This window comes from Rhopalosiphum maidis, chromosome 1, assembly GCF_003676215.2.
Source record: "Rhopalosiphum maidis isolate BTI-1 chromosome 1, ASM367621v3, whole genome shotgun sequence".
Classification (NCBI taxonomy): domain Eukaryota; kingdom Metazoa; phylum Arthropoda; class Insecta; order Hemiptera; family Aphididae; genus Rhopalosiphum; species Rhopalosiphum maidis.
Genome location: NC_040877.1, coordinates 68,424,164 through 68,449,423, shown reverse-complemented (window position 1 = coordinate 68,449,423; position 25,260 = coordinate 68,424,164). Strand labels below are relative to the sequence as shown.

At 26.1% G+C, this 25,260-nt stretch overlaps 1 protein-coding gene across 1 annotated transcript in view; it reads left to right on the top strand.

Annotated features, from left to right (window-relative positions):
- LOC113558961 (MOB kinase activator-like 2) overlaps positions 1-25,260 on the top strand; it is a 193,152-nt gene that overhangs the window by 131,101 nt on the left and 36,791 nt on the right. Inside the window, exon 4 of the mRNA XM_026964553.1 lies at positions 16,375-16,499. Coding sequence (XP_026820354.1) covers positions 16,375-16,499 — 125 coding nt within the window. The remainder of the gene's footprint in view (positions 1-16,374; positions 16,500-25,260) is intronic.

The following is a 25,260-nucleotide window of genomic DNA, read 5'->3' as shown; positions in this document are numbered from 1 at the left end:
GGCCGATTAGAATTGACGAACGCAGGGGTGAGCGCTGACTCGTAATAAACGACGCCGTGTACTCATCGTCCGGGTGACCTACCTTTCATGGTGTACGAAAAAATAAAATCAAGCTTATTTACTTACTAGACGCCTAACGTGTCAGACTTATTAATTACTATTATTGACTATTCAAAACGATATGGCATCAACAAACAGCAAAATAACAGTATATTCTTCAGCAGATGTTAACGCTGCATTAATTCAATCATTTTTTGTGCAGAACTTGTGCAATACATGATAGACAAAATTATTGTAACCGATGAAGACAGAACAGCAGATATGGCAACGGACAACACGGCACGGATAGACGAAACAGCAGATATCGCGGTGGTAATCGATGATGTGATTGAAGGTGTTGTAATGGCCGTATGCGCTTAGGAGGAGAGTGCAGATGCCGAGAAAAACAGGACGTAACAAAAAAGGAATAACGCGTTTCCCGCTGCCGGCGGCGTGGAAACGCGTCGTAAAGGGAGTCGTATCGCTCACATGTTGCGTCCGTGCAGCATAGCGGCGACCGCGGCGGATGATATCGGGCCCCTAGGCCGGTACTGCACATGGCAGGACGACGGCGACGAAAAACGAGGGGGGGGAGGATACGAGAATGAGAGTAAGTCACCTGTACACATTTCACCAGATCACTTGCAGCGAAAACGGGTTCGCGGTCTTCGTAAGCTCGTGGTCTCCGCGACGCGGTCAACCCTCCAGTGGTGATGCGGACGCTCGGACGCTCAGGTCGCGCGGAACCGTAAACCGCAGCTCCCGTGGCCGAGGTGGTCGTTCTACACATTGACAAAACGGACTTCGAAACCGGAGCTATATTGATGGAAGAGTGGTTATCTTCATCGTTCGATTTTGTCAGAATGTTAATTTTAACAAACAGAAATAAAACAATAACCGTATTGAACTATAACAGTGAATAATACTTAAATTATGTTACTTAATTAACGAAATATTGATTAATAAAATCGTTAAAGTATAATATCTATGTATATTTCACAAAAGGTTCTTTGGTGCGTTGAGTTACACGAACAAGTCCATGGTATTGACCTGCTTGCGCTATTAATACTAAATACGTATATTATAATACAATGTTTCAAAAATTAGTTGAAACATCGTATACAATATACATTATTATTTTTAAAAATATCTTCATAAAATTCTCGAGCATTCTGTGATATTGTGAAAAATAAATAAAATATAAATTGTTGATTATAGTAATAATATCAATCAAATATTAAACACAACACCAACGATACAACAAAAAAATTAAACTATTTTTGAACTATTAAAATAAATGTTGATATTTTGAGTAATACCAAATATAGTATTTATAAGAATATATTTTTTAATGTATTATATAATATACTTAAGAACCTATTTTAAAATTAATTAAAAATATTGTAAAATTCTGTAAAATATTAGAATATTATTTTATTTTATTTCTGGAAATATTCCTACTAATTATTAGGTCTTAAAGTGACAAATAAATATATAATATTAATTATTTAATAATATAATAATAATAAAGTTCTATATGTTGTATACCAATACATTATATTCATACCTCTAACCACCTTGATACTTTTTCAATATATTCATAGTTCAAATTTTCTTCGATGCTTTTAGTTTGAGGATTATTCTTCTTTTTTATTAAGTCATATTCCACCATTTTAATGGTTCTGGAGTTGAACATTTTAGTAGATGATTTATTTGAATAAATATTTATATCTTGGTAATTTTATTAAAACATTAAACAATAAACATAATATGGTACCATAGTAGGTAAAACGTGATATTATGTATACTTTTAGAGCGACATTTGCTATTAATGCATTCAACGCTAAACCATAAACCGATTTTTATCAGTTGCCCCAACTAGTAAATAAAATATAATATTAACTGTCTTAAATTATTATATTTCCATTAATAATTAAATAGTAGTTTATATTAAACGATTTAAATTGAAATGTTAACTACATTGTTTACACTTGGAAATGGTATGTTTTGCAAATACTTTATTTAGTATAATTATTGTTTTTAACATGAGAAATGTAACGTTCTGCTTCAATCTGGAAATAGTACGTTCTGCATAAAATTTTGAAAATAGTACGCTTTGCTTCAATTATTATTTGATTTACACTAAATAACATGTAAAATAGTGCGTTTGATGAAATTCGGAAATAGTTCTTTTTGACATGATTTTTCTGATGGACATAGTGCATTTCGAAGAAATTACGAATGTTTTAGATCAATTTACTATGGGAAATATTACAAATATAAATAGTACATTTTGGTTCAATTTGGTCACGCTATTCGATCTCCCCCGTCTGTTTTTTCATATGAATCTATGTATAACTCAATTTACAACATTTTGGAAATAGCACATTTTGCATTGTCGCCTCTTAGTTATGTACCTATTATTTACGCATATTAACACATCTTTGTTAGTATTTTTGTATGTGTTAAAAGTTACAGATTTTATCAATAATAATATTTATACCTATTAACAAATTTCTTTTCCATTCAGTTCCATACCAACATTAATGTTGTTTAATAGTATATAGTATGTACTACTAAAGTAATACAGCTAATGTAGCTTTCAATATTTATAATAAAAAAAAGGTGCGTACTACCCAAAACCTAATTTTAACTGTACGAAAGAAAAAATCAGGGGTTACCGTCAACAACCTTTTGCAGTTTTAATAGGGTTTTAATAAGTTGACTATTTTTTTAATGGCCAGTTATAATAATATGATGATACACGCTGAATTGGAAAAAATATTTGTTCTCTAAGATAATAGTATGTATATTGATCTAAAAATATTAAAAGTAATTTGATATATTTTATAATTGATTGATAATGACTGTATCAAACTAATTAAATTTCATGGATTAATACAACACATTAGATTCTGAACAGAGCAATGAATATGTATTGGTTTTACAATGATGTGGTTTTTATTTTTTATTTCTAATGGCACTTTTTATATTTTCAATATTTTTTATTTAACGTGATTTCTAGTAAAAAATTATATAATTTGTACTTTAAGAGATCAAAGTAATCTACATAATATTGTAATTTATTATATGATATTATGTATCTACCAACAATTTAGGTTAATAATATCGTATGTTAATTATTTATCATTCATAACTTTATAACTATCTAATATTAATTATTTTCAAACTGTTTGTATAATTTCTACAATTTTAATTTAATACACATCAAATTTATCTATAATTAAAAAGTTTTTTTTCTTTTAAAATTTAAACTTTGTTATAAAAATTTGTGATTATTAAAAAAGTTGAGGTATATTAAATTACTATATATTTCCCTTAATAAACAAAAAAATAACTGTTATTTAAAAAAAATATACATTAGTTTATTTGATAACTGAAAACAGTTTGTTTAAATACTATTAATAATTACTATACTACAAACACGTAGGTAGTTTTTTATTCCTGGAGCAGCATAAATATATTATATAAAATATCATGATATATAAATGTATAAATGTATTAACTTATGCTTTTTTTGTATATCAAATTTTTTAGTCAATACTTAGATTTAGATTATACAGAAATATGACAATTTTTACTTTCTTGATTTTTAATCAAGTACGGTAATTGAAATGAAAAAAGTCTGAGATTTTAAAACTTCAAGACTTTTAGTTATATTGGAAAATGAAATGATAAAAATATAACTCAGTGTTAATGAATAGGTGGATAATTAAGCTAGCTTTAACATAAAATATTAATGAGAGATATCCGATATCACACCCAAGCAGTATAACGATTTTAATCCACAAAAACGTCAGCGTGAACAGTCCCAAAATGTCTATTTTTAACTTTAATCCGAAACTACTATAGCTAAAAAGTTAGTTGATAGCTCATTAAAAAAAGATCAAATAGATACAAAATTTGAGATTTAACATTTTCAAAAAAAAATAATTTAATTTTATAGTTAAAAAAATAAATTTTTGCTAGATTTTCATTTAGCGTAGTAGATTACCGAAACTGGAGAACGGATTTTGTCATTTGGGGTCTTGTTAGATTCAAATTGGCTAGGAGAAGTTCAGTGAAGATTTTCAGAACTTTATCTTCAATCGTTAACTCACTACAAAGCTATAAAGCTGAAAAACATAAAAAAAAGCCCAATAAAATGTGTTTTAATTTTTTTGAAACTCTGTAATGAATTAACTATAAAAGATAAAAATCTAAAAATCTTCAAGGCATTTTTCTTAGCCAATGTGAATCTAACAAAACCCCAAACAACAAAATCCACTCTCCGGTTACGGATATCCTATCTCACTAAATGAAAATTAAAATAAAATACATTATACATACAAGTCATATATATTGCATACAATTAATAAATTTCTAAAAATTTAAAATCAAAAAAGTTTACGTGTTGATCTCCGACTTGGCAAGAATTTTTTTAACAATATTATTCAAACAAATGTTTCATATTTTTATAACCACTTAATAATATAATAATAAAAGAAGGTTTAATAAAAAATGAATGATATCTTTAGACAGTAAGTTAAAAATATCGATAAACAATTATGTTAGTATATTATTTACAATATTTTATGGTTACCTTGCAGATAACAAAATCTGTGTAAGTTTTTAAAATATTTTATTATGGTTATTCATTTTTAATAATGAGATGAAAATGTATAAGTAATGAATATAATATTTATCAGTATTAAGTATTAAAAAATTAAGAATAATATTATGTAGTTACGTATCAATCATGAAAATCGATGTTTCTGACGAATTTTTTTTTCACTTCGTGAATAAATTATCAAAGAATGAAATATCTATTAAATATTAATAATGTAAAATAAAGTTACTCATGCTATTTTTATTGCAACATATGTATAATTCTAAATTATAGGGATCATATAGCATAGGTGTAATTATTTTTTTTATCGGGAAGCCTAAACAACATTATTTATGCTCAACAAAACCACGAGAGCTTACAAAGCACAGTACAACCCTACACTACCCTCCTTACTTTTAAAGTCTTTTTGAAATGTTATGATTTAAAATATATGTATGGGTTGTCACATTCACTTTAAATTAAATTAAAATACTATATAAGAAACAATATGAAAAAATTGCTAGCTAAAAAAAAATAAATAAAATTACCAGTAATTGATGATATCATAAATCAAACTAGTATTATACGATATAATCAATCACATACATTTTTAATCATAAATATGAATAATTAGCAATATGTTTCAGCTGTTACGGTTGTAGCTAGATGGAATTCAAGATTTTAGTGATAAGTCAACAAAAAAGTTCCATAAATTTAAAAAAAATCGTAGAATACTCGTAATATAAAATGATATTTCATATAATTGTTATTTTTTGTAAGTATTTTTAGAAGATTGACCCCCTCCTGACCACAATAACTATTATTGGGCTTTTAGTGACTATTTACGTACAGTAAACTAAACCGACACAAAACCAATTAAATACGAAAACAAATTATATTTGATAATATACATATATACGTATTTTTGCTTAAAATGAATGATTGATTGGACTACATCCAAGTAAAACCTACATTTTTAAAACCTAAAAAGGTCGTTTAAAAAGAAAAAAATAATAAATATTAAACAATCATGCATATAATTACGCGTACAACGACGGAATGATTGTATGTCATACAAATTCGGTATACACTGCTACACCTACACGAATGTAAATATGACATTGTGTATAAATGTGTAGATATATAGTATTCATAGAGTGATAGTAGACAGAACTTTCAACTTCATGGAAAAATTTTACCAAGATAGAGGTTAAGTTAAATTCGACAGAAACAATAGCTAGTATTTAGATGATAGTAAATAATAATAATATAATGTGTGTGTGTTTCTAAACGTGTTAAAAGTATACAGTATACTTAAGTGTTATACGCGTTAACATCTCGTTTGTTTGAAAATAGTAAATCTGCGAAATCGTATAAGAACTACTTTAAATTCTGAGTACCTTCTTAACAGGAAAAAACTTTATTTTCGTATTAATAGGTAGTTAGTTAGTAATAATATTTACTATAATGTTTTAAGAAGAAAAAAATAAACACAGGATTAAAAAATTCTCTAACTTTGAGAAACAATACGAATCATCGTTCGAGATATAACTTAAAAAAAAAAATTAGAACTTTCAAACTGTTTTTAAATAATTTGGTGCATATTTTAAAATACTATTATTACTATAATTATTCTAAAAGTCCATAATTCTAAACAGAATACATTTTGGCTGTACATCATTTATTATAATTTAATATTTTATTCTTGAATTAGCTAATCTTTACTTTTCTTTAATATACTATAATATATTTTAAATATTAATATCCAATATTCAAACAATCAAATCGTTTTAATGTATCAATCAAAACAAAATGTGTTTTACATAATATAATACTATATATTTGATTTATTTCGCCGTAATTATTTTCATTAATTATGAACTGTGATAATATCGTTACAAGAAGAAATTTAAAACAATTAAGCAGACTAGAAGGCATTTCAATTATCATTTTGCAAAGAATTTTATAATTTCGCAAACCAGAACTTAGTTTAATAGTATTATAATGTTTTTGTTCCACACGTGTATGCACTTGTATTATTTTTCACTTTCAAAACGTTGGTGCTTCCTAAAACTATTATTACTTTCTACAGACTTGGAATGTATATCAGTCAAACTATTACTACACACACATATACTGCTACTACAAATGCTTACATTTAAACTTTATATAATGTACACTTCATATTACACTTTATTGAATAAAGAACTTACAAACCATCAACTTATATACATATATATATATATAAATCAATAACAGTAAGTTATATATTAAACGAAAGTTGATAATTTGTATTATATATATATATACATGTTTACTGTCGTAAATTATCTTCAGTCTTAGATTTCCATCAGATCACAGATTAATATGGTAAATAATTGTTTAGGTGACAAAATATCTAAGCCGTCAGGTGTTCCACATATGGACATATTTCTCTGTTACTATTTAATTTATACGTGAATGAGGTGTGTTTGAATTTTAGTAGATTAAACTTTGGAATACATGTCGATAATTAAAAATTATTTCATATTACTTATCCTGGTTGACTTATTCTATCCATATATGATTGTTTCAAATTTATTAATATTGATAAATGCTATTCAATTACATTTACACGTAAAAATAACCAAATCTCTTTTTAATTATTCTTATAAGTTCCATCCTTAAATCCTTTACTACGAGTAAATTTTATTTAAGACCAAAGAATGATTTTTTAATATTAATTTTCTTTTTTTATCATATCGAATTAACAATTGTAAAATCTTCACAAACCCAAAAGCTTTCATTTAAGGAATACGTAAGACATATTACTCATATTAAATGCGATAAGGACACTAGTTTAGTCAATACTTAAATACGATTCAGTTATTCGGAATCCATTTTAAACTATTTTAGTACCTATGAAACTTAAACGTGCGCAAAATCAATTTTTACGCTACTTAAATTATAAATTGACTTTAAGAGTAATCTAATACACACCTTCTAAATCTATTTTTAATTGATAGCTATTTCCTTCAACTCTAGGAACGATCCACAAATTAACCTTTCAAAACATAGAACTATTTGTGATTACTTAACATCTAATTATTGGTACTTGACTTTGCGTAATAGTACTCATACTATTATAAAGAAGATTTTTATTACACTTAAAATGTTTAAACTGTTTTGTTCATGTATTTATTGTCCACGTTTATATAATTTTTATCGATTTTATAATATTCGTTATATTTGTATGTTTTTGTAATTGATACCTTTTGAAAGTTAAATTTAATAAAAATTATCGTTATCAATGCATAAAAACTAAATTGCTTTCTAGTGAAATACATCAAACGTAAACAAACGAGGTATATATATGAGATACAAACTATTGGGTAGATGAGGCAAAATACCTCGATTCTGTTTTAATACATATTTATGTATATTTATTTAAATAGTAGCAGGTCTAGTATTCTCGTCGGTAAAAATGCACTCGACGAGATAACAGAGAAATATCGTCGCGAACGTGCCCTCGGGATCACTCAATATTTATTTGCCACACGAGACATTTGCAGCATCAGTACCGCTTAAAACGTATTGTTTACAATACTTAAAAAAAATACACATACACAATCATTCGCACACTCCGTCAGTGGCGTTCTTATAACGCGCCACGTACGAAATACTCATCCGCCACTCAGCAGTGTCGGTGCGCACGTGACGGCGTAGTATGCACGTCGTACCTATAATAATAATAATAATAATAATAATAATATATATTTCAATCTACTTCAACTCGGGCGCGCGTGCATAATACATATATACCTACGTCCTACATTTGTATTTCTTTCGAATTCTTTTCGTCAGACATTATAACAACATAATATAGATATTATACGTTCAAATAATTTCATACTGTAAATTATTATTATTATATCTCATCCGGAAAATGGCGCAATGGTTAGAATAATATATTAATATGAGTTATTTGGCGCAGTATTTTCGTATTGAGACATTTCGACAAAATGATACTTCATATAGTATACAAGTATACAGGTAGTCTGTAGAATATTTTCCGCATAAACGTATGGACCGTAGTCACAGTATGATGTGAAAATTTGGATGGACAACTTTAAAATAATCAAATAACATGAGCATTTAATTCGACAACCAAATCCTCAGAAGTTCAATAAGCTATCCATTAAATGCTAATTAGTTATTATGTACAACCTATTTTATATGGTGAGATACAATAATTAATAGTACAACTTTGTCTGTCTTCGCCTTGGTCACAAAGAATATTAATTTAATACTTAATCACCAAATTGGATCTACTTGTTAACTGTGTGCACTGTAAAATATAACAATAAGCTTTGTTTTGTTGTACTTGTTATTAATTTAATTGTCTATATTACTATGTATTATAGTATTACACGTATTTTTAGTAAATATATAATTATCATTATAGATTTTGAATGGAAGGACAAATGTATTAATTTTACAATTGTTTGTATTTTTTTTTTTTATGTCATTGGCAGAAAAAAATGCTTTGATTTTTAAAAATGAGGATGGTTCCTGGTAAAAAATTGTATCTAGTTAGTACTTTGAAGTTAAATGTAAAAAATTATTTAAAAGAAACGCAAATCCAATTTTTGACCAAATCAGTTTTGTTTTTTTTTTTTGTGTAAATCAAATAATACAAAATATAACCGTATATACTAATGATATTTTCAGAAAATATATATTTATCATTGTAAATATTATCATATTTACAATAAAATTTTAAAAATATTTCGTTTGAGCTATTTACGATGTAAAATTATTTCGTTAAAGGCATGAAAAATGTTTTTTTCTATAAATGTCGAATAAAAGTTTTTCTCTAGGTAGAAACAAAAAAAAAATTGAATACGAAACTTCTTATAATTTGTTAATATTTCAACTAAAAATATCGAAAATTTATGGTCACAATATTTCTTTAAAAGCATTTAAAGTTAGAACTGTATACATAGTTATAGTAAAAAACATGATACCACTTGATGATATAAGCTAATAGACCGTTTTCGTTCAGAATCGTTTATCGTATACAACGATATATTATTATGATTTAATTCAAATTTGACGCACTCATAATAGTTACCCGCTTTACATCTAATGTAAACGCGTATATCCGCACGTGTGATGTACGGCGGTCTTATATGTTGTCTAATGGAAGATAATACGTGCAGACCAGGTACGGCACGACAAAACAACCACTATATAATATTTTAATAATAATGGACTGTATTCCGTAAACACATATATAACATAATAAAATAATAATAATAGTACAAATAATCCTTACCGGGTCGACCTACTCTAATGTAATATAATATATTGATATTAAATACTAATACATATTTTGTGTTTTTTTTAACATAATAAAATATACATATAACAATTATATAAATGAGTATGACCTGATCAACGACAGGAAAAGGACAACCGAAAACGCTTCAAACTGGAGCACCGTCGAGCCATATCACACCATATACTGTACTATAATAATATGTTCAAACGCGGTAAACTCGGCGTGTAATAGATTAATAATCGAACCGAATATAAAAAATATCAGTCAAACCGCGATGACACTATATAATTTTAATTATTAGCACACACCGTGTGTGGTATGTAAAATAATTACGAACAGCCAAAAAATATTAATGTACACCGCGTACAATACGAATAATAATAATAATTAATAGCGTCGTAACGACAACAACGACGGCGACGCATCGATGCCACGGATGATCGGCCTTGTGCGTTGTAGTAATAATATTGCTCAGGCGGCCAGTGGAAGCACCATCAGTCCATCAAGTCATCGATGTCACGGTCACATTGTCATTTGTCAATGTTTTCTTAGAGTGAACCATAGTAATGTAGTAATTAACTTAGAATTTAGTTAAACAACTATGGGTGGATGTTGATGGAATGCTCGAGAATACAAGCATATTACGGAGAAATTCACTTAGGTAACCCAGACTTGGTTGCACCGCCATTCTCTTGACTAAATTGATATCAGAGTTTCAAGTAAGTAGACTTAGAAATTATGACTGCTGGAAATAAAAGATCTAATCAGCTAGCTTCTTTGAGAAATACTTTGTTAATTTATTTAACTGATTTTCATAAATTTTATATACTTTAACTTTTAAGGTAATTTTATCTTGTAAACATAATTCATGTTTCTCTTCCCTTCCTATTTATTTATAGATATATATTTTTTCCATCTATAGAATATAGTATCTATTTTTGGTATGTATTTATGATGGTCAAGATAGGAGGAAGCTATTGAATCAGGTGGTATAATTTTAATTACATAAAATATATTTTTCAAATTTTACTATACAAATTAATTCTTTTATCATTATTTTTTACTCATTATTTCAAAAATTGTTGACTTTTTTTCAAAATGTTTAGTTTTGTGCTTTTCTAAAACATATACCAATTTTTATTTTTTTCACTCTTATATTTAATAGTGAAATCACTATCAAATTTTGATTTCCAAATAACAACCTATATTTAAAATAGTAGGGCTATTTTTATGAATTTTAACGTTAAAATAATTATTTTTCATTTAACCGTTAGTGAGTTATAGCTACTCAAAGTTGTGTGGTTTGAGGTTTTTGGGTATTTGTCCTACAGATTATTATGGCACTGAAGCGTTGGTAACTACAGGTACAAAGTTTATCACTGCGGTGATAGTCGATGACGAGTTTATTACATATGATTTTATAGAACAAGAAATATTATAAAAACCAAAAACCGCCCAACTTTGAAAAGCTATATCTCGCTAAAAAATTAACGAAAAATAATAGCTTGAACGTTAAAACCCATAAAAAATAGGCCTATTAATTTAGTACGTTTTAAATATAAACCCATTTGAAAACCAATAGTTGATAGTATTTTTACTATTAATAAAAGGGTGAAAAAAACTTTTGAACTTATAAATTATACATTTATTAAATTATATTTTATATTATAAGCTTACTAAAACTAAACAAACGATTAGGCATATTTTGGACTTAACAAGCCTCTGTTTACACATTATAATATGTAAATACAATAAACAAAGTGACCATAATCCACAGCAATAGGTACTAAATATTTATATAATATTCTAAATACCATAACATGCAGTGCTACTATTTTACAGAGGCTTAACTAGGATGTTACATTATTCTAAATTTATCTAAACACAATATGTATATTATAATATTTGAACTGAACAATTACTAAATAATACCAATATAACGGCCGTAGTAGTGAATGAATAATTTAAATAATAATAGCTTTATATAGGTAATATATACAATACTACAGTATGATATTATAGTGACATCGTGTGCATCTTGCCTATTCGCATAGCTTGCAAATATAATGCCACGTTGATTAAAATAAATAATTTTCACTTCATATCAATTATCAATGATAATATACATACAATACTATCTTCGTCTACTCACTACTCATCTCCTTTTGTTAGTCGTCAGGCTATACACTACCATTGTAATTGTATTACTAAATATTTAGTAAATACGCACATATTGCTATAATTCCAGGATAAAGTTTACTTTACCGAGTCTCGCGAGATATTAAAAAAATGTATTTCAACTTAAATATTTCACCAATTTAAGAACTATGGTACAATTAAAAATCGTTAGTCAGACTTTGTTTCAAAGTTATAATAACCATTTGAAGTTGTATTTCGAAATGTATTATTTATTGCGAAAATAACCTATTGATCGTCAACGAGTGTCACAATGTCGTGATTGTGAAGTATTTGAAACCGCAAATTTCCAATAAGTCATGTTTATAAGAATATCATGGTCATAGATTCAAGTCATAAGTCATAAAATATTTACTCAATCTACTCAACCTATAAATATGATAATATTTTTGGATACCTATTTTTAATTTATCGTACAGCTATTATTGGACTGATCTTGTTCTAATAAATTTAAGAGCCTTGTCCTACTGTCAATACTATTAGATCATTAAATGTATTTAATTTGCATTGCTAAATTTATTTTTAATTTTTAGTTATAATAATAAATAACATGTATAAAATTACTTTTGATTGTTAACAATTTATTTAATTTTATAAGGAAAGACGATAAAAAAAATAGAAAGTTGTGAACACTTTGAATTTATATCTGGTTTTCCATTAGTTTATATTTTATTTATCATATCCCAATGTATTAATTGTTATATCTAATAAATAAGCACTAAATACACTTATTTTAAATATTTTAAATTGATGAAATTTATAGGTTTAATATAACAAATTGTTCAATATGTACATCGCCTATAGTTATTAATTTAACATTGTACAACTGAACATGACATATATATGTCGCACTCATTTAGATTTAATCTATTTAATGCAATATTGCGAACTATTCGAAAATGTATTAGTTAAGATTTTTTTTTCACAAAAACGGAAATTCAATACTCGAGTAAATTACAATTGTACGCGTGTAGTACTTTTTTTGGTAATGTAATTATGTCATTTGTCACTAGGTCAAGGGTAGTTATTTTTTTTATACATATAAAATATATAATTGATAGTAAAATATATTGGTTTCGCTATGTTAGATAAAATAGTAATAAGTAATAACTAATAGTATTTTATAAAAATTAATTTAAAATTATGGAAAACTCTTAAATATATTTACAATTTTTTTAAATTATTTTACACAGCTTGATTTTTGAAATAGATTTTCTGTCCGCTGAAAAAAATATAAAATATAGTTTATGTTATAAACAATAATTTTATAAATGCCAAAAATATTTTTAATTTAATTTACTATTGCAGCGTGTCACTATTAGTTTCAATAATAACTATGAACAAATTTGGCGTCCATCTAACTTTGTTTCAACAATTTAAAAACATTTTTATTTCTTCTATACAATAGTTTCCAATTTTTAATGAATCTACCGAGTTCAACGATTACATTAGAATTTATTAATAAAATAAATATCCCCACACCACCCTTATATGGAAGAATTTTCCTAGATAATGTATCAATCTTGTTTTATAGTAAATAATAGTTTTTTATTGAAATGTAATGATAATTATTTAATCTCAATGTATAAAATATGGCTCTTATTTTTACTTTATTTATAATCATTCTTAATATGTCTTTATGTATTAACTAACTATTTTTAGAATTGAAAATGTACACTTAAGTGTGATGGTGGCAACAGATAATTTATAAATACAATTTTTCAAATTTTAAATATATTAGAAAATAATTTTAGCACTGTCTTCGGTGAATACTTGTAGACTAAACTTCAAAACTATCAGTTTAGTTTAAAACTGTGCTTTCAAGCTTTGGAATTGGAATACTTAAAACCCAACCAATGTTTTAAATTATATTTCTTTATCCTCAGTTAGAATTAATTTTTTTTTAAATAAACATTTTAATCATGAACTAGTAAAAAAGAGAAAATTATCGGCCATCATCCCGCTCTAAAGCACGGTTTTTCTTACATACTTTCATTGTATTGGACCCAACTTATAATACATTTAGTATGAAACTATGTAAAATATTAAAAATAATCTAATGAATCACCAATTTACCAATTAAATTGTTTTCTATATTTCATAAATTATTGTAAAAAACACCATAATAGTTGAATACGTATTTAATATATTATGTTGTGATGTATAACGTGAAAATGTAATATTTAAAATACAATTCAATGTAAAAAAAGTTATTTTTTTGCTAATCGCATCATTTAAAAGTAGCACATTAGTCACTAAACGCACATATTGTACTTTAATATAATACAAATGTATACGAATTTACCGTGACATATTATTTCCAATTAAATGTTTTAAATGTATTAAGCGAATGCATACGTTTAATGTCTATATTATGTGAAGTTTCGATTAAATCGTTAATTAACTCGGTCTTGCAGTCACGCCGAGTTATAACTAATAAAATTACGTCAACCAACTGTATGAATTAATCATTCCACTAATAATATATATTTATATATTTATTATTTTAATATTTAGTCTGGAAGTATAAATATTGGGATTGTCATAAATTCGTTCGATGTCAATTTTTAAAATGAAACACTACACCACATTCTGATTATCAAAGTAAATTAAAAATAAACTATATATCTGCAGTTATATGATATATAGTAGATACTTGGTGTTTGGCACCAAAAACAATGGCGGACGAAATTCGATTTTCGAAACTGTTGTCGCGTATAATAATTGTTCCAAATCGACCGTGTTGATGAAACTTTTCTTTATTCCCTATATAGTACACAAACACGCAGTAAAATCATATAAATACATATCGTTGGTTGAACGATTCAATTGTTTCTTCTGTGACTTGCACACAAAAGTCTGAAAATAACTATCACAAGGACAGGGAGTTTCACTTTAAGTCATTTATAGCGAAATCAGTACCTACAAAACTTAAGCATTATATAAAATGCCAATTAATGACGGAAAAACACTGATTTAAAAATAAGCAATAAACAAACATCATAAACTTCTGTCTATAAAGTTCTAGTATCACTGGGTGTTGTTCTCAACAACCCGACGCTTAAAACTTTAAAACGCGATGATGATGGAGTTTTATGACCTTGCTATATATTAATTAATTGATTTTGTGCCAATTTAAAAATATCCATGAATATTCATGATGAATTTTCATGAAATGAAAATATCCAAATAGAACAAAGCAATAAATAATAACAATATACAAAAATAAAACTTATTCAACAGTTCTATCACGCATTTAATTTAATATTATTTTTGTTCATTAATTACACTATCTACAATTGTGGCAGCTAAATATCAGAAAGTAAAAGAGTAAAACTCCTAGATACATTAGTGATTCACCAATCATACTTGCCCCAATTTTTCATTAAATAATGATTTTATTGAAATTCTGTTTTTGAGATATTTAAATATACTTAAAAATCATATTTTCAAATAATTAATATTTTTTTTACTACTTTAGGAATATCCTGCAGTGATACATTTTTTTTTTCAAACGAGAACCTCCCTTTTTGTTTATAGAACTATTATAAATGGTTTATTAAATATAATTATATATTTTTATTTTTATTTTTTATGTACCTAATTTAAAATTTGAACTTGTAGTTATTAAAATGTTTGTTTTATATTAGTATTGCAGATTAATATAAATCATCATATCATTAATTTCCAAAATATCCTAAGAAATCATAATCATTGAATTATTATTCTTAGTATACAAAGAAAATAACTCAAATACCATTATTTTTTCATTTCTGTAAGTTACTAAGTTTAGCTTAAAATTATTACATTACGTTATTTTCAAATTTCTATTTCGTATTAAAATGTTAATTGTGAATGTAAAATAGAACATATTTTATAATAATATTTGTTAGCGTAACTGCTAGTAAATTTTTCTCTTTTTACATTCCAAAATTATATATTTTTTAAACATTAAATAATTAATATCTCTTTAGTTACATATTAGCCGTAATATAATTTCTTTTACGTCATATTTATTAAGTTAATTTTATAAATTAATAAAAAATATAACAATATGGGTGAAAAAAGTATATTATAGTTTTGTATAATATATTGCTATTCCAATGATTTAAATTATTTATTATAATTAAACCGATTTTTTTATTTTACTTATGCATCGTGATTAATTTTATCAATTTAATGAATTTTTCACTTTCTTTTTCTACAGATGGTGCACTCCGTTAGTCAGCATCAGCCTGTGCCTTATGTTGGCTGGATGTGTTTTTTCATTCAGTGGACACTTCTACAAAGATCAAAAGACACTGATCGCATCGTCTTTGCATACATTAGCTGGTAAGTAAAAATATACACAAATATATTTTACAGTACTTACTGTTTGCACATAATACTACGTGTATATTTTAATATAATAGATAGCTCAATGGTTTATACATTCGCTGTTACAATACGCCTTGGAAATAACAATGCGCTAGTCTATGTAGTATTACGCTAAGTGGAATTTAACGAAACGCACAAAATAAGGATTATACCTAATACTATTATTTTCATTTGATAATAAAAAAATAGTAATAGTAAATGCTATAAGAATTTAAAAAAATATAATGCATCTATAATATATTATATAATATAAAGTTCAAAATATTAAAAACATCTTCGAGGAGTGTAGAAAGTACGAAGAACATTCAACACAAGCCACCTTATTGAAACGAGTCGAGACAACGAAATTAACATTAGAATTCTTTAAAACAATCAAAGTTCTAAATCTAATATAGCCAGCAATTGCAATGTAGGTACATTATCATTGAATTTAAAATTAAATTTAAAGGTTAGATTTTTTATTCGACGACTCTCCCGTCGTTATTGCTGATTTTTTTCAACGTCTTACGAAATTTAAAAAAGTACAAATTAAGAAAATGAGTCTTTTTTCATCGTTTACATTGAAATAAGATATTACGTTATAATATATTTGATACTTATTTAGCAAAGCCAGATATGAAAACTGTATACTGTTATTTTAGAATTGCACACATTTTAAGTTTATATTAGATAATTAAAGTGTCCGTCTATTATTTTTAATAAGTTTTCCAACTTTTCAATAATTTAATGCATAAATTATTTAATTTTGAGAATGATGTTTCTAGTGTAGTAGTCTTCATTAATAATAAATTTAAGTTATAAATAATTTTTGTATGATAGAATAGATCAAAAGTAAATATAAAATTATCTGCACTTAATTTAAATTAGTTAAATAAATGTTTTTACTCACGTTTACAAATACGCATTGGCCATTAGGTTCATTAACATTTTTTATTGTGATCATCTAGGGTATAAATTTGAATATTAAAATATCAAATAATTAAATGAAATCATAATACTATATTAAATGTAAAGCACCATAATTTTTTCAATCACTTAAAATCAGATATATAGGCTAAAGCTATAGTGCTGTACAAACAATTTATCTAATTTTCTGTGAAATAATATATATTTATTTACTCTAAAATATATGCGTTCATTATTTTATACCTATGTGTATAATGTATGCAATATATACTTATTTATTAATATAAGATATTTTTAATAATATTAATATATCATAAAAATTTTTAATAAAATATAATATTATATTAGTAAATTAATCTAAATTATATTCTTAATTTTCCGTTAAATACAATTTATTCTTTTAAAATGTGTAAGAGTATTTTATATAAAATGAAAAAAAATGTACGTGATTAAAAAATGGTAAAATAGTAATAATAAAAGCCTTTCTAAAAATCTAAAAAGTAAATAATAACAAATTAAAATAGATAACGTCATTATAATTTATTCTTACAAACTTTCATAATTGTGTAATACTGGTCTTCCGCGATAGAAAATTTAACTGTGTGGTCGAAGAAAAAAGTTGTATGTGTTACTATGAACATTCGCAGTTGGTGAACATAATTTTGGTCAATGTTTGACATGCACAACACGATTTGTTTAATATTGATATTCGTATTCGTACGTCACCGTCATATAATGTAAAATATAGACAATATAAAAAAAAATCAACTTAGTTCAATTTATGATTATTTTACCTTGCAAAGATTATTTTCTAAAAAAAATACTGGAAACTACTTATTGTAAAATTACATAACATGACCTAATCTAACTGTTTTGGTATTTTGCCCATTTTGTAATACATAAAACGTCAACTTTTCTACAACCACAAAATTTGTAGTGCTCTTTGATTTGAAATTACATTGCATTTGTCTTTGCCGTCCAATTGTTGAATTTGATGCAGAAACTTGCTTTAAAGAAACGTATTGATCTCCTAGTGCATCAGCGTCTGAAATTAAATTTTCTTTGCATACCAAAAAATAATTTGTGGTATATAATTGATTTATAACACCATTTTTGGTAGCTAATTTATAAAAATGATTATCTAATATATCTAATACTGCAAATAAAATATTTCAAGTATCTATTTAACTATTATAGTATATAAAAAATCTAATATATTATTATTATTAATTTTCCGTCAGATTACATTTAAAGAAAACAATTTAAACATTCACCAACAATCACCAACAATAATTTTGTAAATGCCGACATTCACCGGTAACTGTCAACATTCGCTAACTGTGGACATTAACAGCTATATATATATAAGATTTGATTTTATAAATATTATTATATAATATATTACTAAGTCACCAAGTGGCACAGCGTACGTCGTCCATTACATAAGCGTTGTAAATCGTTCCATGTATTGTATCTTTGATACTCCATCTAGTGTAGTATCATAGTGTTTTATTTTACAATTTTACATCATTGTACGCGAAATCAAAAACGCTTCAATTGGCTGTTTTAAAAAACAAATAAACTTAAATTTTCCACTTAACTTTCAACAAACAACAATTATATAATTACCAAATTAAATTACTCTCATTGCCGGACGCATCCAGCTATCGGCCGGCGGGCGGTCATTAGTAGCGCCGTTATCGTATTATCGACAGATTAAACAACCAATTTGATTTTCGCAACAAATACTCTACCATATACCAAGTACACCGAATAACTGGACTCTATTGTCTATGAATTTGAAAAAAAACTATACCTACTGCCTAGCTGTGCTTTTGCACGTTACCCAAGCATTTGACAAGATATGGCACTCTGACCTTTTATTTAAGCTAAAAGAACTTCTACCTCCTCTTAATTTCATATTTTTCAAGTCATACTTAGAAAATAGTAATTTCGTTATAAAGGTAGGCTCGGACATCTCATATTTATCTCCTATCCTAGTGCTATCCTAGCTGGTGTCCTCCAAGGTTCAATTCCGTCTCCCGTTCTATACAATATGTATATACAAACTACCACCCTCTCCCACTCCATATAAACACACACACACACACACCACTTTCGGAATATTTACAGACAAAAAAATTATTTTTACTTCACATGATATCCCTCAAACTGCCTCCTAGTGCCTACAAAATCATCTAAGTGAGATAAAATTACATATGGTATACTAAATGAAAAATAAAAGTCAACAACGACAAGTCTTTACATATCACTTTTAGTTTAAAACAAAATATAGTTCCCCAGTATTTCTGAACAATAAAATCATTCCACCAACTTCCAATGTCTGATATTTAGGATTAACGCTGAACAAACGACTAACATGGGTAGAGAATATTAAACAAAAACGAATTCTGTAAAACACCAGACGCAAGTCCATTTACACCCTTCTTGAAAAACATTTTAAAATTAACTTAAAAAACAAACTTTTGCTATGTAAAACTTTACTAAAACCAATGTGGTCTTATGGCTTCCAATTATGGAGTGCTACTAAGCAAGCAAATAAAAATTGTACAATCAATAACATTACGTATAATTACAAACGTGTCTTTCTACGTATCAAACCACACGCTGCACTCAGATCTAAATATTCAAACAGTCTCAGATGTTTCAACATCATGCTGTAAGCTATTTCGTTCCCACCTGGAAAACCATTCAAATTTTCTGATCATAACTCTACTAACACCATCCCAGGAAACTCACCAAGAAGTCTAAAGATAAACTAATGTAGAGACTTACTAGTAATATAAAAAATAATAATAATTAAATAAGCCTAAAACACACAACTATTCACGTCAATCGCCAAATTTATTTTAAATTAAGTTTTCGTTAGCCCATTTAAATGTTTTATTGTACAAATTAATCAATTACGTGTAATGAAATAATGACACTATACTGCTATAACATATTATATATAGGTAGTAGATACATAATACAAAATATTTACTTTGCTAAAACTTCAATACTCTGTTATTTATGGTTTACACTTAAAATTTAAAATAATATAAATGTTTCAATAGTAATACAATGTATTCCGTTATATATTTTTATTTTAGAATGAATACAATACACTTAATACTCGTGTATTATATATATTATTATTTAATGGTAATTATTGCATTAACTATATTATTATAAAACTATAATTCATAAATTACATCGTAATATAATACTAATATTAAAATATAGCTGATGATTGGATATACTGAACAATATCAGTATGCAAATTAACATCAATATGTCAAATCTAAAACAACCTATTACACATTTATATCCATGAAGGTAATTAGCATCATATTTGATCTGTACATTCAACATTCAACATTCAATATAATGAAAAAAAAATGAAACATTTATTCAATTATAATATTTATGTTTAATATGTCTATGATATAGGTACCTTTAATAATATCACGTTTGTTGTACATTAAATCTATTAACTATTTTATGATTTATAATCATTTTTATAAATAACTCAAAGTAACGACTTACAAAGTATCACATTTTTTATGTTAAATTTTAAATGTAAATGTTCATTTATAAAAGTTCCATAAATAGTTTAAATTTAAAATAGTATGCAAATTGAATTCTTGAATAATAATGAAAATTCCAATTTAATTATAACTGAAAAATATTATATGCCTCGCAGCATGCAGCAAAAATTCAAAATATATCAAGTTAATATTAATCTACTTTCAGTCCTGTGATGGAAACAACATTTGATTTTTTTGTTATCTATATTCTGTAATAATGTAAATTTATATAATATAATGCATAGCCTTCGTATAACATATGTACCTAACTCGTGTTTCAATCGTATCATTGTATTTAATAAAAATAATACCTTAACCTGTTGTTTACTCAATTCTTAATCGTTTGACTGTATTAAAACCAAAATAAACTTATATGTGGTTATGTTAAGTCGGTTAGGACTTAGGTGAGACTTTGTGTGTGTGGTGCGTGTTTATATATTTATATATATTATTTATACTATAAAACGTATCAGTCTATTTCTGGATTGGATTTAGGTTAGTTTGAGCAGAAAACAAAAATAGATCGCCCTAAATGACAAATGCAACGGTGTCGATAAATTACGTTGAACTATCGTATTGGTCGAAGGAAAATGGATCAATCGTGAAACGCGTTTACACGCGTTGTTTGGTAAAGAATTTAAGTTCATGACATTAGTTTTTGCGGGTAAGTGGATTAAAAAAGAAAAAAAAGCATAAAACGATAAAATTGCAATTACCAGGACTTGTTTGCAATAACTTTCAACACTTCTTCATAAGTCGTATAAACGCGGAGTGCGATTTAATACCGGGTAGATATAATATAATATAGGTACACGGCTATGAGTTTTCCCAGCTTTACCAGTGTTTTCTTAAAAAAAAAAATTTAAAAAACTCTTAATTAGCGTTCGGGTCCCCGGAGAGAGTAATAATAATTTTAAAAACAATTCGGTCATACCTTTTTATTTTTTATTTTTTTTTTATACCCAAGGCTCCTCACTTAGTCCATGTTTATTTGTCGGGAAGGACTAATGACTTTGCCGGATAAACGAGAGGTAATTATTCTCGGACTACTTAATAAAAACGATGTTTAAAAACTGTTATAGAGAGACGTGGTGATAGAAAAAAAACACGTAACTTAAAGATACAGTTAGTGTATGATATACTATTTATAGAGATAAAATTATACGAAAACAATTCGGTTATAAATAGTATACCATAATATATACTTATATTACAATTTATTATTTATATTTTATATTTTGTTGTATACCCAATAGATAGTTTTTTCGGCGATTACAATTATGAAAAAGAATAAAAAGTTAACGAAAACATTTTTTTCAAGACTATTTAAAATAATATATTCTCCAAATAAATCAACTCGCGAAGAACACATATAATATTATGTATTATGTATATTGTGTGTGTGTTTATATGTATAATATATATATATATATATATATATACATACATCGGTAAAAGAGAATAAGGAGATTTTCGTTGCAGTACATTAAACCTCCAAACGCAGACTAACAAAAGCCTTTCTAAATTGAAAAGTATTTTCTGTTGTTAAGCTTAGCTCATAACTTGTGTACAAAATTGGCAAATATCTATACATAAAAAAAATGTTAATGTTCATTTTATGGCATTCACAAAGTTAATTTTCATATCGGAAATAAAATGAATTATTATCTTTTTTATCGTGAAATTTTTACAAATACCATAAAATATTAAACTTAATACCAAAAAGAGCATTTGTATTTTCAATGCGTTTACATTTTATTGTTAATTGATTTTTAAATAGTAATTTCAGTAAAAATATTTATATATTTTTTGGTAATTCAGTTATTAATTTATCATATTTAAAAAAAAATAGTTTAAAAACAATAAGTAGTTCATACACAGCACAATAGTATTTGTGTATAACTACATTCGTAATTCTATATAGGCATATTTTTACACTATATAGTATGATATAAATAATATAATATCTAAACTATGATTAATATGGTTTTCTATAATGCCGCGAAAAGTTGAATACACTTTACGATGAGGTCAAATTTCCATTAAGTAAACAGTCATAAATCACAATACAGTTTAGATATAAGACACCTCGACATCTTCATTACATTCGATGGTCGTGGATCTCGAGAGTTTAGATTTTAGAATAACAATGATATTAATTCGATCGATCTTTTTTTTTTACTTTTATTAAATATTTTACATGGTCATATTTTATTATTCATACTCGTAAAAAAATTAAAATATTGTAAAAAACCAACGAGAGAACATATACAATGACATTACCTTAATTATCAAATTTTAATTAATCATAAGTCTAATATTTAATATAATACTACAAAATGAGTTCTATAGAATGGAAATTGGCTATGTTTTACGTTTGACAACACATGTGGGTGTCACACCCTCTTAACACTATAATTTTCTGTCATCCTAACCACAGTTAATACGTTGACCCTTTGCAGGGATACAGCTTAGACAGTAGAACAGACTACAATTAAACAATCCAAAACGGTACCATAAATTGAGGTTGTTAATAATTAAACAATAAATTACGAATCTACGAATCTAGCGTACATGATCATATCTCGAATGACAACAACAGAGACACACAAAATGTAGTCTCCCTTCCTTGATATTAACTTTAACAACATTAAAAAGGAAAAAAATCAAAACTGCATTTCTCACCATGTTGTCTTTCAGTACTATTTAAAAACTAGCCTAATATTGTATACAGACTATTTTTGTTACTCAACAAAATTAATTTCAATACATACGCAATCACTCAAATTAAAAAAAAAGACGAACGGTAATATTGGTGACGATTTATATAGTTTTTGAAAGTAACCACTAACTTTCCTAATCATTTATTTAAATGACAAAAAAGCAAGACGTCATGACTTTCATATATTTGTATATAAAACTGGAATACCCAGCTGAAAACCAGCACATTCTTTTAATTATACATAAAAAATATATTATTAAATGTACCCCAGTTCTCTTGTCCAAAATAAAATAGTCCCTAATTATTTTTTTAGTAGTATAACTTTCAACCCGCAAAAATATACTCATACTCCATTAAAGATTCTATTAATATTTTTCTACTATATTAATAAATTTGTTTTAAATTGTGATTTGTATAAGAAAAATTAATATATATACAGAGTATCCCGCGAGGATTTACCCATTGCAGTACCTCCTGAAATAATGGAGATATCATAATTCTGGTTTTTTAATTTCATTTTTATTTAATTATTTAAAAACAAATTGAAGATAGCCATTTTGTAGTATTTTTTTTTTTTTTTATCTGAAAATATTGATGTTTTAACATTTCAATTTCATCAATTTCCTGATTTTTAATATTTTTTCTAGTTTCGAAAAAACTGGGAATTATTTAATACGATAGTGCCATAGTGGTATCATTGTATCAAACATGTGGCCCGCGTGCTCGTACGGCTGGCGAATGGATTTTAGTGTAGCTCGCAATAAATGTCATATTTTATTTCTTGAACATTGTTAAACTTTTAAATTAAGTTAATAACTATTGTACAAAATATCAATATGTAAATTTTTGTTATACCTAGTATTAAATACGGTTATATTATAATAATTATGATAAATAAATAAAACAAATGTATTTTGTTTACTTTGAATTTTGTAAAAAAAAGGCGTTTTGTCCGCCAACGTATAACGTAATAGTTAATATTTTATGGCTTGTCGGTAATTTGAGTATGGCATAGTCCACAATTTAAATACCTAATTTAATATTTTGATATTATTATCTTGTCCCATTTTTTGGCAAGACAAACATAATAATAATTTCGCAGTTTTTTCGAAACAAGAAAAAATATTAAAAATCAGAAAATTGATGAAATGAAAATGTTAAAACGTCAATATTTTCAGAAAAAAAAACTCTACAAAATGACTATCTTCAATTTTTTTTTAAATAATTAAATAAAAAAATATATTTTTTAACTTTTTTATCAAAACATAAAAATAAATTAAGACATGAAATATTTGTAATTCTGGTCCCTGTGAATCTTAATAAAAAACCAGAATTATGATATCTCCATTATTTCAGGAGATATCGCAATGGGTAAATCCTCACGGGACACTATAAAATAAATATTTTATCTAAATTAATTTTAAAATGTTAAGAAAAAAATAATAGTATTTTAATGAAATATTGGAAAAAATTAGGTTGAAAAAAAATTTGTATGTTT